The following is a 16,626-nucleotide window of genomic DNA, read 5'->3' as shown; positions in this document are numbered from 1 at the left end:
CAAAAATGTAGGAACTATCTCTGGTCATTATCTAATTCTTTTAAAAATTTAAGCAATGCCTTAAAAAGTTGGTTGCTGTAGTGGGATAGCTCAGATTCAACTGGATTTATGAAGTACCACTGATTTCATATGCAGTGTCTGGATCTGATTTTCTGCAGCACCAAATACCCCAAACTATCTTGTAATTGTAATTGTGTAGCCATTGTGGTCTAGGGAAGGTAGGGTTTACAGTGAGAAATAACATCTTTACTGATTGTATAAACTGAACAAGCCTATACACAAACCAGCTTTTTTCCTCAGGAATGGCACACATCACCAGCTGGCCCAATAAAAGATGCTACCTCTCCCTACAAATCTTGCCATCTAACCTACCAACAGCTGATGAAAACTACAGGTTCTTGATACCTCTGATGATCACTGTCACACTGTTAAAAAGAAAAGTTGGATCTTCTGAACCCAAATAGGGTTTATCATGGCTACCACTTCCCTGGAAGTAAAAAATAGCCACAAAACCAACTCTTAGAATAATAAACACTAATAACTTATCAGATTGCCCAATAAATTATTTGAAACAAAAAAGCTGAGACTTTTATTTTTCAGTATAAATGGTGACAACTTACCTTCAGTATTGACTCAGTGCAAATGGTGAGAAGCTGGTGAAGAGTCCTGTTGTAAATCAGAGCATTGATGCTTTTCTCATGTGTTTGTGGCAGCTGTCTTGTATCTTCTATCACGTTAGCTAGGGGATAAATATCAATGACATCTGAACCTGCACAGGGTGAGAGAAGTGAGAATATATATATTTTGTCCACAGTATCAGTTACTTTCCCTGGACATAAAAGGATTTTATGTAAACCATAGGGTTCATTTGCGTTCTTCTGAAGAGGATAAGGAATATTTTCTGTTTCTTGAGAATACCTGTTCTCTGAAGCAGAAAACATTCACACATGCTCCTCACAAAGCACCAGTGAAACAATGGCTAAGTATTTACCTACCTTCAACAACCATCTGCCCACCTTTGATAGGATTGATTCTCTGACCGCAAATTACTAGGACTCATAAATCCCCTAGTCCCAGAGTTGGTTGGCATGGAATAGAATGAATCCAAATAAATAAAAATCTAACTGTGAGATTTATCACTAAAATAAATTCTGGTATCTGCTTTGTTCTTACAGACAAGGCAATTCTATCTGCAGGGAATGATGACATCTTTCCCGTACCTTCCTTTATACAGCACTGCGAGTCTGAATGGTGTTTTCCAGACACCTTCCAGTGTTCTTGGATTAGAAGAGTTGCAAAGACAGAAGCAGATGGGAACAACAAGACAAAAGTAAGGACAAGGTCTGTACAATACTCTTAAGCCAGAATGCACATGCAGTATCACTGCTGATCTACCAGCAGAGGAGTTGCAGTGAGTACACAGCAAAGGATGAAATTGCCTAATCCCTGGTGTAAATCCAGGCACAGAGGCCAGCAGCTTGGAAAAGGCACAGAAGGAAAGCTATGGCAAAATTCAAATGAAGCATGAAGGTGAGCCGTGATTTATGGATGTTATTGAACTACTAAGTGAAGATCTCCTCTGTAGAGCCAGGTACATATCGATGATAATTAATTATTTACAAGGGCAAAGTTACCTCGTTTTGTCAAGGATTGATCTGTTTATATTCTCTACATTACTAAGCCTTGAAAATCTCACTAACTTAAATTTGAACTAAAGATAGTATCTGTGTCCTTTAATAATCAAAAGATTCAGCAGAAACTACCAGTTCACTGAAAATAAAATGTTTCGCATTCATCTGAGATTTGACAAGCTTTGCAAGCTTTGTGCCTTGTTTCTAATCCAAGAACAGAAAAATCTGTCTCCAAAGACAACTACCTTATTTTCCTGGTAAGACTTAGGCCTCTATAGTCCCAGAAGAAGCTCAAAGCTGGTTTTTTTTTAGTGACTACATCTCTGGGGCAGACAAACCCTTCTGGTTTCAAGAGTCTCTGTCTTAGATACAGAAGACTAACATCCTTAGTGACAACTAATAAGGTCTGGTCCCTCAGAGATTCCAGGCTCCCTGCTACAGAGTCAGCAAACAGAGTCCAAAATTGAGTTCCCACAATATTTTATCTGAGTCCCACAGAACTCAGATTGAGTTCCCACAATATTTTATTCCTCATCAGTCGAGCAGTACGTCTGTTGACACCACAGATTATGGGGCTGTCTGTAGCTACTGAGTTAAATAAGGAGTTTGAATATACTTGTGAGGGCTCCATAGAGACTTTATGTTGCTGTTTTGACCTCCAAATGGGAGGAGGAGTGTGCTAGAGGAATTGTTAGGGGAAGATCAGCAGCTTAGTAGCTTTCAAGAAATTACAAGTCTATAGAACAATATCTGTAGTTTAATTTTGCTATGGGAGGCTCACCTCGCCTTCAGAGAAGCCTTTCTTATTTCCTTTGGTTCTTGCATTTAATTCCTATGCTGCATATTTTCATGCATATTTTGATATTGAAATTAACACCAGATATAACCCACTTGAAAATGATCTTATTGGGCAAATACCCTTGCCTCTCAGTATTCTATATATTCTCATATACTCTATTCCTGAACTCAAATTCAGTTGTATGCAATCATAAAGGAAATCACCATAAAAGAAATTGCATTCTAGGAGAAGGGTCATGCTCTCATACATCAGCTGCAATAACATACCAGTGATAAGTATGCCGTGATCGTTGTCAAATACCATGGGAAAGGTATCCAACTCTTCAGGACTCACTTGATTATCATGGAAGACCTGCAGCGGTGCAAGAGTTTGTATATCCCACACTCTAAAAACCTAGAGGACAAGAGAGAAGAGAAGAGAAAAGCTAGTTCTGTATCCTGATTGGATTGTCAACTACATTTTGTTTCTATGACAGTAATATTATAGTTTCCAATATAAATCACAATGTTAAGCATCCCAAAATAAGCAATACAAATATCAGAGATATCTCTTTACCCATTCTACTAAGCATAAAAGGCACAGAAAGTCTGAATTTTGTAATCTTGGCCTGATAAGTCCACAGGAGAACCAGATCTCATGAGAGTTGGTTCTACTCCTTAATGACAAGATGTCTCCATTGCGTCATAATTTTCAGTCACATACAGGTAAATGCCAGTTGTTTAAAAACTTATATTTGAACTGAACTATGAAATGGTGTGCAACAGTACGCAGATAAATTTCAGAGGGTTCTGGATAAAGAAATTCCTGAAACTTTTAACTGACAGCAGATGTTGAAGAAAATCAGGATCAGGACACATTGCAGAAGTATCATTTTTATGCATCTAAAATTCTTGCGTTCTCCATAGGAAAATGCTACCAGTTACAGTCAGGGTACCATCCTCTGAGAAGCACTAGAGGGATTAGATGTATTGGTTCTCACTTTCAGTTTCAACAGAAAACACAGCACCTGCTTTAAACGCTCGAATTGCTCATCAATAATCATATGTTAGCAGCACTTATTCATCCTTCCTGTTCAAAAGCTGCGTTGAACTTACTGCTATCCCATGCAAACTGCTCTCAAGTCTACAACTTTCTCATGAGGGGAAGAGGAGGGGCAGGCACTGAGCTCTTTGCTGTGGTGACCAGTGACAGGACCCTAGGGAATGGCCTGAAGTTGTGTCAGGGGAGGTTTAGGTTGGATATCAGAAAAAAGTTCTTCACCCAGAGGGTGGCTGGGCACTGGAACAGGCTCTCCAGGGAAGTGGTCACAGCACCAAGCCTGCCAGAGTTCAAGTGTTTGGATGGTACTCTGAAACACATGGTTTGACTCTGAGGGATGGTCCTGTGCAGGGTTAAGGGTTGGATTTGATAGTCCTTGTGGGTCCCTTCCAACTCAGCATATTCTGTGATTCTGTAACATTGCAAGAATCCATGATTTAATTTCTCAGATCCCATGGCTTTCAGTGTGGTGTATTTCCCTGCACAATAACCCTACTATGCTCTCAGAAGTTATTCTGTCATCACATCTGCCTGCAATTCTTATTTACTTGCTAAAACTGTGGAGACTTTTATACAGGCATTTGTGCAAGTTGTTTGTATTCATTCGATTATGCTGGGGGCTGCACTTTTAATTGGGATTTTAACAGAAGACATGTGTTGGTACAATGCTTTTATCAATATTCTGAATGTTGTGGGCATTGACAAAAGTCATAATCTGATTTTAAAGGATGTTACAGTGGATCCAGCAAAATTCAGAAAAGGAAGGGTAGAAACAGATACGTCAATCAGTGCTTAAACAGAGCAACTTTGGCAATTCATGCATGAGTGTTTAAGAATGTTAAGTAGAAGAAAATTTCTCCTTAATATTTTGTTTGTTTTCAGGAAAACTCAAAAAGGACTCTGAATAACTTCTCACTGAGATTAAATTTTCTCTGAGAGAGTACTGAGTCAAAAGAATCACGTCCATCACATTTCTCTGATCAACTTGTGATTACATTTCAGGAGTTCACTCAGACGTGCAATTTCTAAAGCACACAAAAAGTAAAACAGGCATTGAGAAGACTTGAAAAAGGAAATCCATTTGAACAGAAAAAAATTACGGAGCTGTTCATCCAGCTGAGAGTAGAACAGCAAAAACCAGAAAACGAATCGGTGATGAAAGTTGAGAAAGTTAGGGCAATATTGTAGGTGGATCACCAAGCTCAATTCTGGTACACTCACTATTAGAGCATGTAAAAACAGGTGTAAGAGCTGAAGATTAATCAGAAGTAAGTATCTATGGAGATATTACAGTCAGGTGAAAATCATAAATCACTGAACAGAGATATAACACCTTTCCATAAACGTCTCCCAGATCTGCTATAGAGCTAGTGAAGTTACACAAAACAAAAGTGAAGACAATTCTAATAGTCTCATGGACTATTAGAGTTAAATTGGTCAGTAAGTAAATATGGATTTGATGTTTTATCTAAGCAATAAGAAAAGAAGGTGTTTTAACAGCACAAATGAATATAAGTAAGAGCCTCTTGCGCTATTTATTGCTGCTTGTTCAGCTGTTAATGCCAGTACCACATTAAGAAAATGCAGTTATTTAGAGTGACAACAAAAACCTAGACACATCACAGCATTCATAAATCTCTTCCCTTCCTTATGGCTGCCTTCTTTTCCCAGCCCATGGGCAGGGATGGAGAGATTACATAAACCAGTGTTCCACATGAGTAACTCCCACACAAGGAGTCACCAGCATGGCCCTGAGATACAATGTCACTGCTGTTCATCTGCATCAGCCCATATGACTGTGCAGGAATTCATGCATGAAGAGAGGCAACAAAAGGCATGCTAATTTAGAAATTAGGAGGTGACTGGGGGGAGTTGCCTGACTATTTCACTGACAGTAACTTTACTGTCCTACTTATTTATTGAAGAATGTCCCACAGCAGCCTGAGAAACACCAGGAATTCCTGAAGACCTCTGAAAACATATTCTTTATGGCAAAATGCTTCAATACTGTGTCTTCTGAAATAAAAAAAATAGACTATATACAAGCAAACAAAACATATTAGGGAGGAGAAGGAGTGTGGAAAGAAAGAGCTTCAAGTGCTTTTGGAAACAACCCACTGTTTCCACCTTACAGGAAAATTTGAGCTGTACTTCCAGCAACATTATATCTACAACAGTGGATTACATTAATGAAAAACTTGGTTTGGTTTAGTTGTTAGCAGAATTGGCCTTGACCCACAGATAGACCTTTTAAGAGTTAACAGAGCAGGGATTCTTGCCTGTCTTCCCACACTGTGGACAGCCTTCTTCCCACAGTCAGTGGATGCGCTGGCACTCAGTGGATGCACATGGCATCTCTTTCCTATCTCTGCTGCAACAGCCTCAGCAAACTATGCTGTCACTCTCTCCAGGACTACAGTCTGGATCAGTTCCCTCTGGTCTGGGATGTTCTTGTGTCGTTCATTTTTGAACCCAGTGGCAAAACCATGTAGTTACAGATGGAATTTCCACAGACACTAATAGAAATTGGGAACCAAATCCCTCCAGAATTTAGTGGGGGTTCTTGCCAAAGCCTTCTGAGATCCCTTAAAAAATTTAAATGTGTATATTTGCATTCATAAACACTTTTCTTTTGAGAACCACCTTCCTTTAAGCCCTAAAACTCATAACATAGAAAAGAAGCCTGAGATATTTTTTCCATCAGCTTTAAAGCCTATCTTTTATGAGCATGTAAAACCAGCAACACACCTCTCTTCTAATTTTCTTAATCCACTCACAGAGGTAGACAGAGAGCAAAAGATTCATCTTAACAACTAAAACATGAAGAGGGAAATGGAAAAAAGATGGCAAATAGGCCCAGAAAAAAATTGGTAAATAAATCTTGTATATAGTCTTAGTACAATAAAGTTTAGGCTCAGGAACACTTATCTCCTGCTGGGTTGTTATGAGGATGCCACTGTGGAAATACGCTTTGATTTTGGAAGAAGAAATTCCTCTTGTTCTCCTTTCTATCTGTAATTAACTGAGATAGGGAAGGACTAAAGAATTTCAGGTTTTGCCCCTCCCTCTTCCCCCGTCAAAACATAATCCCTTCAAATTACTGCTAGCTAAGAATAAGAAAGTGAATTTAAAACACTGTTCTGCATAAAATATCTCAACAACTCTTGAAAGAAAACAGTAGCGCACTTTTAGTGCTTCCAAACTCTCACATCATGCTGATACTTTTTGTAAGTTAAGGAATATTTGTTTTTTGAAAAAGTCAGCTTTCCTCAATCACCGAATGGTGATGCTGCAAGTCTTTAAAAGAACTTATGAAAAAAAAACACTTATGCAGGAAAATCCAAAATCCAAACACTCTTGGGGCAGAAAGAAGTTGCATTAGCCAGAGCATTCACTGTAGGCATAGACAGGAAGAACAAGCAATAATTAAAGATGATTTTCTGTTGAAGTGTTTAGTTTATATGCCCCTATTTGCTATATTGTTCAACTGTTTGATGGGGTCATTGAAGGCTCCATGGTCTAAGCGAAAAAATTTACAAATTCATACAGAACACTTTATCCCTTAAAGACAAAAATCACCAGGCATGAATGTCAAAATGCAGTTCTGCTTGCCGAGTTATTTAATAGACTAAGTTATCTGCAGAGAGTGCTGATGTGTGTCTTGTGATCCCTGAAGGTGATCCTGCAAAGTGCTACAACTCCCTGTAATAGTAAGAAGACTTAGGAACAAATTAATGTCAATGGGATTATTTGTGAGGTTAAGGCAAAGAGGATTTAGCTGTAAGCACATTAATGCAATGTGGTGCAGTAGAATGGTACTATAACTAGTGCCTTATAGAGATAGCAATTTGGCAAAGTTCAAAATTATGAGCATTTCAAATCACTTCATCAGACAGTATAATTAACCTGGCAATATATAAAGGTAGTTTCCTTTTCCCAAACATGAATGGATCCTGGAGAGAAATCAAACTGTTATATGCAGTAGTCTAATTGCATAGTAATGAGTGTGAAGAATATTTACTGGGCGCTGCGATTGAGAGTGTGTAAAGGTTCTGTATGTCTGTCTCTGTACTCTGTGTGTGGTGTGCTGACAATAGGTATAGCTGACCACTAATGCAAAGATAAAATAATACTCAACACTTCTGTAGAACAGTTTCAGTGGACATTTAGATGGTGTGGGGGTCACAAAGAGGAAGCAAGAAGTGTAGGACAGAGAGGTGGCTGCCCATGAACACCTGGATCAGAAGACCTATAAAACAGTCAGGTTCCTCCTGTCAATCTCCAGCCAGTCTTAGAATGATTCTCTCACCTTAGACATAGCTTTTGAAGTACAGAACAGCTGAGGTTGGAAGAGACCTCTGGAGGTCACCTTGTCTAACTCCATTGTTCAAGTGAGGCCACATAGAGCAGGGCCATGTGCAGATGGATTTAAAATATCTCCAAGGACAGAGATTCCACAACCACTCTGGGAATCCTATGCCAGTGCTTGGTCTCCCTCACAGTAAAAGAAGTGTTTCCTGATGTTCAGACAGAATCTCTTGTGTATCATTTTTCATTGCCTCTGGTCCTGTCATTGGGAGCCTCTGAAAAGATCCTGGTACCATCTTCTTTACACCCTCCCTCCCGATATTTATATACATTAATGAGATATCCCTTGAGACTTCCATAGGCTAATTATGTAGGGTTTTTTTAAAGACTACCCAAGACACAAAGTAACTTGAATTAAGGGAAATGGGAGAGGAATTAACAGAAAATTGAGTAAGTTACATGAAAATTCTGAAGAATATTAAATTTTCTTGAAGGATTATGCAATATAAGAGGAGAATAAAATTCTTAATATTTGGGAGAAACAAATAAACCAAAGAGAATGAAAGTACAGCAGCAAGGCAACTTTAGCTTTCAAAGCAGTATACAAAAAATGTACCTTTTATAGATGTTGCCATATAATTTTTGTGAAGAATGACTGGAAGAGATTTCCTGAATACCTCTTTTTCAAATTATCTAAATTAAATTTAATATTGTTGATATACAGTACATTCCAGTAACAGCCATGATTAGCAATGGCTTCACATAAATTAAGCATTGTGCTTCCAGCTGAGCTGCTTTCATTTTTCAGGAAGACAAATGACTGTACTATAAATATATCCTTAAAACAATGTCAGGTGCTTTCAAAACAAGTTAGACAAACATCCACACTAACCGGCATTGATACAATCACCTACTCAGTTCCAGACAAACAAAATACACGTGACTTCCCACTGGGATATTGAACAGCCAGTTTGCCATTAAGCAGATCTGGGAGAGAGGACTGGAGACTGATAACATTAAGGTTTGAGTTAATTTGCGAAAGTCAGAAAACACAAAAATTAATAACATATCTTACTTTCCTTTATCTTCTCTGAAATGCTAAAAATCTGCCCTTGAGTTCTGTAAGAATAAAGCTAACATAGTTATAACAGAGTAATTTTGGATGGCCAATTTTAGCAGGGAAGTGTTTATGTGGTTGCATTATGTTGGCTGCATGAAATTTTGAAGAAATTATGAATGGAATGATAACTTCACATGCCCCAGAAAGGAGATGTGAGAAATCCCTGTTTACTGCACTACTCTCCTGCCATATGTAAAGGTGTGTATTGCTCTTTCAGTTTAGCTCCCAGAAATGAAATTACTTCTAAAAAGAAAAAAAACAAAGAACATTCCCTTTGCTGATTTAAAACAAAGGCTTTGTGCTGTTAACAAATGATACCGTACGGTGGTATAAAGGCTGGGAATATATTCCTTACATTAGCCCTACTGATCTTTAAACAAAACTGTTTGTTTTTATGAATTGACGACTGTAAGCTCAAATCTTGCTCACCTGACTCTCTTATGTAGCCTAATTCAACCAAACACATCACTGAAGATTTTGTAGTAAAATCAATGAAAAAACTGGTGTAGCAAATTTTGGCTTTCTGACTTCCATTAACAACTCAAGTAGGCAAGACATGAAGTTGTAGCCTCTACTGTTCTAGTTGTGGATTTTCAGCCTGCACTAAGTGAGAGAGAGTGGTTACCACTGCTTCACCGCCCTTCAGCACAAGGGCTATACAGTCAGGTCTGGGCTCTGCCATTAGCCTTAACCTTATTGTTTCCACAGACTGTAAGATCATCTTTCAGATAATGGCCTTCTTCCTGCCACATCTCCAGGTTTAATAGCCCCTGTCCCTACAAGTGCTTTTTTTCCCTCAGTGCTTCCTGAATGCACTCAAACAGTTCTGTTATATTTAAAAAATGGAGCAATAAATGCTTCATGATGCAGGACAAAAGTAAGAAGGAGAAAACTAATAATAGAAAATATAGAGGGCAATGAAGGGAAGAGTGACAGGAAGGAGATGAAAAAATAAATACAGCAGAGAGTCCCTATGTAGCATTCTTCTATCTGAGTTGGAGCATCAGGTCAGTTTTCTTTATGTCTCTAACCCACAGATTGTTCTCATATTAGCATACACTCTGTAAAAGTAATTCTTCAGTTGACTGTGCCCATTAAAAAAAAGTATAGCCATTTCTACGAACATAGAGTATTGGTATTTGTAGAAAAATGCTGTAGTGCCAGTGTAATAACCAGACAGATCAAATACCTTTACACAGGTCTTGCCTTGTCTGGCTTGAAACATCCAATTCATGTCATAGTTCATTGTCTGTCTAGTGTATCCTGAAGCATCTGAAATTACATCCTAGCTGTAATTTTGAGTCCAAAGGTGGCACTTCTTACAGGACTTACATATTCTACTAGCATTTCTCATCAATAAAAAAATGTTGCTTTAGTGCTTGAATAAGCCATATTATTTTACTCTGTACTCCCCCAGACCTAAGCAAAAAGGTGTAAAATAGTGGGAGATACATTCCTCTTTTTATAACTCTCAAATGAAATTTCAATTATAAATTGAGAGAATAAGCTGTTGCAGCTATCTTGGAAAACATGTTTCCTGAAAATTGCTTTAGTGGCTTCTGCAGAATAATTCCAACCAAAGAGTTATATACATTTGTATTTACAATTATATACATACACTTCTACTTTTATGCCAATAACCCAATCTATGACTGCAATATGCTGGCACTTTAGTGAAGAGCCTATATATTATGCAAAAACCTGACTCCGTATTTTGGTGCATCGACACAAAGGATGAGTTAATAGGTTCAGACAAATTTAACAGTAATTACTTTTTGGAAATATTTTCAAGCAAAACATAAGTCAAGACAGACAGACTGTAAGCGTAGTTGTGATGAATGTGGTTCCTTTTGGTCTGTGGCATATAATTTAACGATAATTGTGGTTGTGGGAAATCTCAGCACAAGATTTTGAGCATGTTCCTATGATTAGGAACACATCAATATTTCAGATCTAGTAAATTCACTTAACTGAAGGGCTGAAGAAAAAGACATGGTAGTGGACTACAGTGGTAACTGCACCTATGCACACTGTTATCTCTTAAGGTCTTCACAATCTGAAAGATAAAGAACCACCACTCTCTGGGCCTGGCCATCCAGCCAGTTCTTAACCCAACCAGGAGTGCACCTGTCCAAGCCATGAGCTGCCAGCTTTTCCAGGAGAATGCCATGGGAGACAGTATCAAAAGCTTTGCTGAAGTCCAGGTAGACTACATCCACTGCTTCATCCACTAGGTGAGTCACCTGGTCATAAAAGGAGATCAGGCAGGTCAAGCAGGATGTGCCTTTCCTAAACCCATGCTGGCTGGGCCTGATCCCTTGGTTGTCCTGTATGTGCTGTGTGATTGCCCTCAAGATGATCTGTTCCATAACTTTGCTGGGCACTGAGGTAAGGCTGACAGGCCTGTGGTTCCCTGGATTCTTCTTCCAGCCCTACTTCCATGAGGTTCAGAAAAGTGTTTTACCTTTGCACTGGAAAGGCTGATGACATGTTGATCTTTTTCATTGGTCACAATTTCCACAACACTATGTTTGTGTCCAAATAGCTTCCCTGTAGGCCTAATATTAACAGCAGGATTCCACAAACGGAGGACTCTGTCATTACCTGAAGGAAAAAAAAATAAAATACATATAGTCAGAAAGACAGAATAGTCACTGGAATTACAAATAAGCTTTGTAATGGAGAGGTTGTTGTCGATTAGTCTTTGCTTTCATTCATGTAGGCTACTCTCATATAATGATGTGAATTTTTCACTCTAGGGGCTGGATTCCAGCTTATGTTTCATTGCTTATCCCCAAACGTAATAAAAACACATCAGCCTTTCAAAGCCTTTTTATTTTGATAGAGGCATAGCAGGGACACTAAATGGGACTACATGGACTAGTCTCATAGGAGCAGAATACTTTAATAGAAATAGAACTGGGGCTCAGGTTTTTTTCCTTTAAAAATGTAATTTAGAAAAATGTCAAAATAATTTTTGTGTCCACTTAGCCAGAACAAGAAGGGATAAACACCTCTATGGAAGAAGATGAGCATGCAGAAAGGAAGGCAAATGGGCATGGAAGTTGAGGGCAGATAGGAAACAGTAATCAGTGACGATTGAGTCTGTCTTTAACAGAAAGATGTTAAAAATGTATTAGTATACTCCTGGGTTTACATATACAACTATAAACACAGTTGTACCTAGTGCGCTGAAGTATTTAATATTTTTTGCAGGAGTTTTAAGAGAACATGAGCCCAGTTTAAATTTCAGATTAATTAATTTATATTTTTACTTTCAATTCCTGGTAAATATTGCAATTGTACAAATTGCATGTAGTTAGCTGAACACTCTATTTTGACACATAGTAAAAGAAACAGCCACATTTTATCTAGACTTCGGTTTGAGTTCCAGTTTTCCCTTGGCTTAAATTGAAGGACAAAAAGCAAAAAAAACATAGACTAGGAAGTACATGCCCCAAGAGAATATTCATCCAACTTCAAGACTAAAATGCTCAGCTCAGTTTTGTTAATAAACATCCTTAAGCTTGTTCAACCTACTGTCATTAGTCAGCCCCTCCATCTCTCTCCAGAAATCTATTCTTTTCCTTCTTGATACAGCAACATGGGACTCATTTAGGAGCACTCTATTTCCCTTTTTCTCCATTAAACAATACTGTTCCCTCAGTTAAATTGATTCCCCTGTTTATGTGCCTTCTCTCTAAATGAGAGAGGGTCACTGGAAGAATAATCTACTCAAAAAATAGCTGCAACAGAAATTTATTTTGGTTTTTGCCAGCTCATTTCACAAGTGTCACTGAGAATTCAAACATGCAAACAGCTGTACCAGCACGATGGAGGGAGAACTGCAGAGGAAAGGAGAGCCATGGCTAAGTAGCTGACTGGCTGTAACTTCAGGGGGAACCAGTTTCTTTTTCGGGGTGATCTTCAGGCAAAAATACCTCAGATAATCTGTATATGCTATAAGCATGGCAGGAAGTAGCTTAAATGGGTTATAACTGCACAAATGGTTTATGAAGCTCTTTTTGATGGGGAAATTGCAGAACACAGTAGGTCCCTTCTCACCTCCTCAGATGTTGCCTTGGGCCATCCTAGACATATTCTGCAAGTTAGCAGAACCCTCGTGACCAGGTCAGTATACATTAGTGAGAAAGAAGTCCATGGGAGTAAAACTCAGCTTGCAAACCTTCCATGGAGTCAACAGGAGGACACAAAATACAGCAGACAGAAGCCTTCAGTGAGATTGATACAATCAATTATAACGTCAGAGCAAACAGACATTGCTCCAACAACATCCCTGCTAGCAACTCCAGATGCAAACTATCATGTAATAGGATGATGGTGAACAAGGTAGGAGCTGTTGACAATATCTGATCAACTTGACTCCCTGCTTGCTGTGCTTTTGAGGAATGGAATCTTTCTTAGTCTTCCTAATTGCTCTGTTCTTTATATTCCTGAAGTGATGGGCAGATGATTGAAAGGGCAGACAATTGCCCTTTAATTGTGGCACAGAGAGTTTAAGAGTAGAATCACTTATATATGTTATTTCCTTGAGATATTAACAAGAAAAAACAAGTGACATTAGGAAAGAAAACCTCTCCCTAGATTAAAAATACTGTTTGCTTTTCACGTTAAAGAGTGGATTCATTTTAGTTCCTTTCACTGATGTGAAGATAATGGTAGATTTTGTTATAGTAGATTTGCTCTTTTCCCTCTTCCTGGACTAATGCCAGATTTGCCCTAACATTCACTGCTTCACTGGAACATTTCCTGGAACATTTATTCACTCTGTACTCCAAATATACCTCAAGGATTCAGAATCCTGATACAGAAAACGTGGGTACTAAACACATCCAAGAAAAGCTTGAAGAAGATTATCTGTCTACATATCCAACAGCAATTTTTTAACATTTTGTGAAATCAATGATTTGAAACAAAATGTCCTTAGTTCAATGTAGTCTCTTCCACGATGAATAACTATAAAAGCAGATGTTTAGGGTTTTGAAAAGTCAGATTCTACAACCACAGCTCTATTCTAGCTATATGGTATGGACTCCAATACCTTCTTCGAAAACTTCTTTGTCAAACTGTCTCTCTTGCTTGCAGTTTTGTAATTTGTGTGGTATTACAAGTCTGCTGAGATGTCTGCATTTCAGTGGTGTTGAAACCCACTTGAGAACAATAACATTTTTGAATGGAGAATATTAGGCTTAGCTTGGCATCCTCTGATAGATCAGAAAATAAAAATATAATGCTTGGTTTCTTTCTAAGTTGCTACATCCAGGCAGAAGAATCCCTTATCTGTTAAAACAACTTGTTATTCCTTCAAGTCTGTCTTTTAAATAATCTTGCCTTATAATGTGTGCAAAACCTTTTCAGAAGACTTAGACATCTGGTAAACTAACACAAATTCAAATGTTTATCATACTGACAAAAATTTAAGTTTTTTTTCCTTTGTGCTGCCTTGTCTGTCTTCATATGTTCTTCTTAAATTTAGACTGCATCATAGAAAAGAGTTTGCTATGCTTCTGAAAGCTAATGCTAGAGGAGTTCTGGGATGTGATCTCTCTAACTAGGATTTCTGGGAATTCCTGAAAATGTACTTCACTTATTCCAGAAATTCAAAAAGGATACAGAACAAGCACAGAATCAGTTTTACCAGTCTTACTCTGTTACTGCTAGATTTAGAAATCACTAGTTTTAATTCTGCTTCATTGCTCACAGGAAAACAATAGCTAGATTTGAAGAACTAATAGGGTTAGAAGTTGATGTATAATTTAAAACCAATCATCTCCTGCTTTTATATGCATACCTAATTTGATTTTAACTGCAGTTGTTGCCACAGGTGATGATTAAGACATAGCTGGAATTGAATCCAGAATAAGAAGAAAACCATGTCACTTTACTATTCAACATAATATTAATGCAAAATGCTACACAGAGAAGTTATTTTAAACTACTGTGGGCTTCATATTTTAGACCACTATGAGGCTTTTATAATGTTCCTGCTTAAAGTCTAGCTTTTAGAAGAAAAAAATGAACTCAGTACCAGGTTTGCTTTTATTTTATTCAGTATTATAAATGTCAAATATCTGGAAGACAAAAGTAGGTTGTGTCACATTACTGACAAACTCATGAGCATAATTAAAGAAACCTAAATAAATGATGGAAGCATAAAGGTGTTAAAATATGACTTTTTAAATAGTCACTGTAATAATATATCACAGTATGTAGCATATCATTTGTGCTATAAACACCTAGCTAAATAACATTGTTTGGTCTTAGTAAAACGGTTAGCAGGTTTGTCCCAGCTAAATACTTTAGAAGTTAGCCTGCAATCAAAGGTTGGATTTTTCTTTTATTTTAATTGCTGAACATGACATATAAACACAGCTTTAACAAACGTTCGCACATGTCACCAAGGAATCTATATGTTATGATTCCTGAATTATTTATCTGTTCTGGTCTTTGATTTTTAGGGTATATAACAGATAAAATTGTAGGCACTTCCATCAACTCTGACTCCGTGCAATCCTAAACATCCACCAGTCAGATTATGTGACCAATACATCTGTTCTAGAACAAGCAGCAATCACAAGTATTGAAGCCATGTTGCTGAGAACACAGCTGTGTTGGGCAGGGCACGTCTCAAGGATGAAGGACCACCGCCTCCCTAAGATCCTGCTTTATGGTGAACTTGCCACTGGCTGTGGCACAAGAGGAGCCCCGAAGAGAAGATGCAAGGACTCCCTGAAACAGCATCTCAGCCTTGGCCATATTGATCAACATAACTGGTCTACTCTGGCCTCCAATCGGGAAGTCTGGAGACACACCATCTATAACGCTGCTGATGCCTTTGAGAAAGCACGCGGGACCACTCCTGAGGAGAAAAGACAATGCAGAAAGATTTGTGCCCTGCAGAATTTACCACCTAAGGAGTCTTTCTGCTGTGCCTTTTGCAACTGGACATGCCTGTCTTGTATTGGCCTTTTCAGCCACCAGTGTGCTTGTAACAAACGTGAGTAGAGCCCTTCCCAAATCTTTGTTCGTGAAGCCTGGCCATGATGATGATGATTATTTTTAAAAAGTTTAATTATCTCATTAACTGGATCATCAATGTGTGTTTCTCATCCAGTCAAAAGAGAGGGGTGGCTTTTAAGATACAGAGGCAAACATAGTGTGCTCTAGCCTGACAGTGTGCTGTGCCATTGTGAGCAGTGTATTCTATTAACAGAGCACAGAATTCTCAACCTCAGCTTTTGAAGGCTTTATTAGATGGATCTCTCAAGACCTGTATCCTCCAAACATCACAGACAAATACATTTCAAAAATGTCAAGCTCTATTTTAAACTGATGAGAATATTTCCTTCTGCAACTGTCACTACTCCAAAGACACTTCCAGAAGATCACTGCTCTGATTTTTGCTCTAATAGACATCAATGTTAATTGATGATAAAATGTCATCCTTGTTAATTTTCACTTTGCTAGGTTACAGAAAATATACTTTAATCTCTGCACAATGGTTTTAGTCTCTATGTGATATGTTTTTCCCGCCCTTTTTCCATATTCAACTAATCTTTCTCAAAAGTGGTTCATATCAACCATACAGTGCCTTCCAATACAACAAGAGGTTTCACTAGTGTCACATTCAGAGAAGTTAATTCTTTGTTACCTGCAGAACAGATATTTCAACTAACACATGTACCTAGGGTAAGTATTGCTGCATGATT

General features: G+C 38.1%; 1 protein-coding gene across 4 annotated transcripts in view; it reads right to left on the bottom strand.

Annotated features, from left to right (window-relative positions):
* WDR64 (WD repeat domain 64) overlaps window positions 1-16,626 on the bottom strand; it is a 77,903-nt gene that overhangs the window by 32,042 nt on the left and 29,235 nt on the right. For all 4 annotated transcript variants that reach the window (XR_007903991.1, XM_051783799.1, XM_051783801.1 and 1 more), the window contains exons 12-14: window positions 11,361-11,500; window positions 2,697-2,823; window positions 621-769 (exon numbers count right to left, since the gene is read on the bottom strand). Coding sequence is in view for 3 of the 4 variants with exons in the window: in XM_051783799.1 (XP_051639759.1) it covers window positions 621-769; window positions 2,697-2,823; window positions 11,361-11,500 (416 nt within the window). In the remaining variant the exon portion in view is untranslated. The remainder of the gene's footprint in view (window positions 1-620; window positions 770-2,696; window positions 2,824-11,360; window positions 11,501-16,626) is intronic.

This window comes from Manacus candei, unplaced genomic scaffold, assembly GCF_025592945.1.
Source record: "Manacus candei isolate 608988 ecotype Guabito, Panama unplaced genomic scaffold, ASM2559294v1 h1tg000017l, whole genome shotgun sequence".
In the NCBI taxonomy this organism is placed as follows: domain Eukaryota; kingdom Metazoa; phylum Chordata; class Aves; order Passeriformes; family Pipridae; genus Manacus; species Manacus candei.
This window is presented reverse-complemented; position numbering and strand designations above follow the sequence as displayed.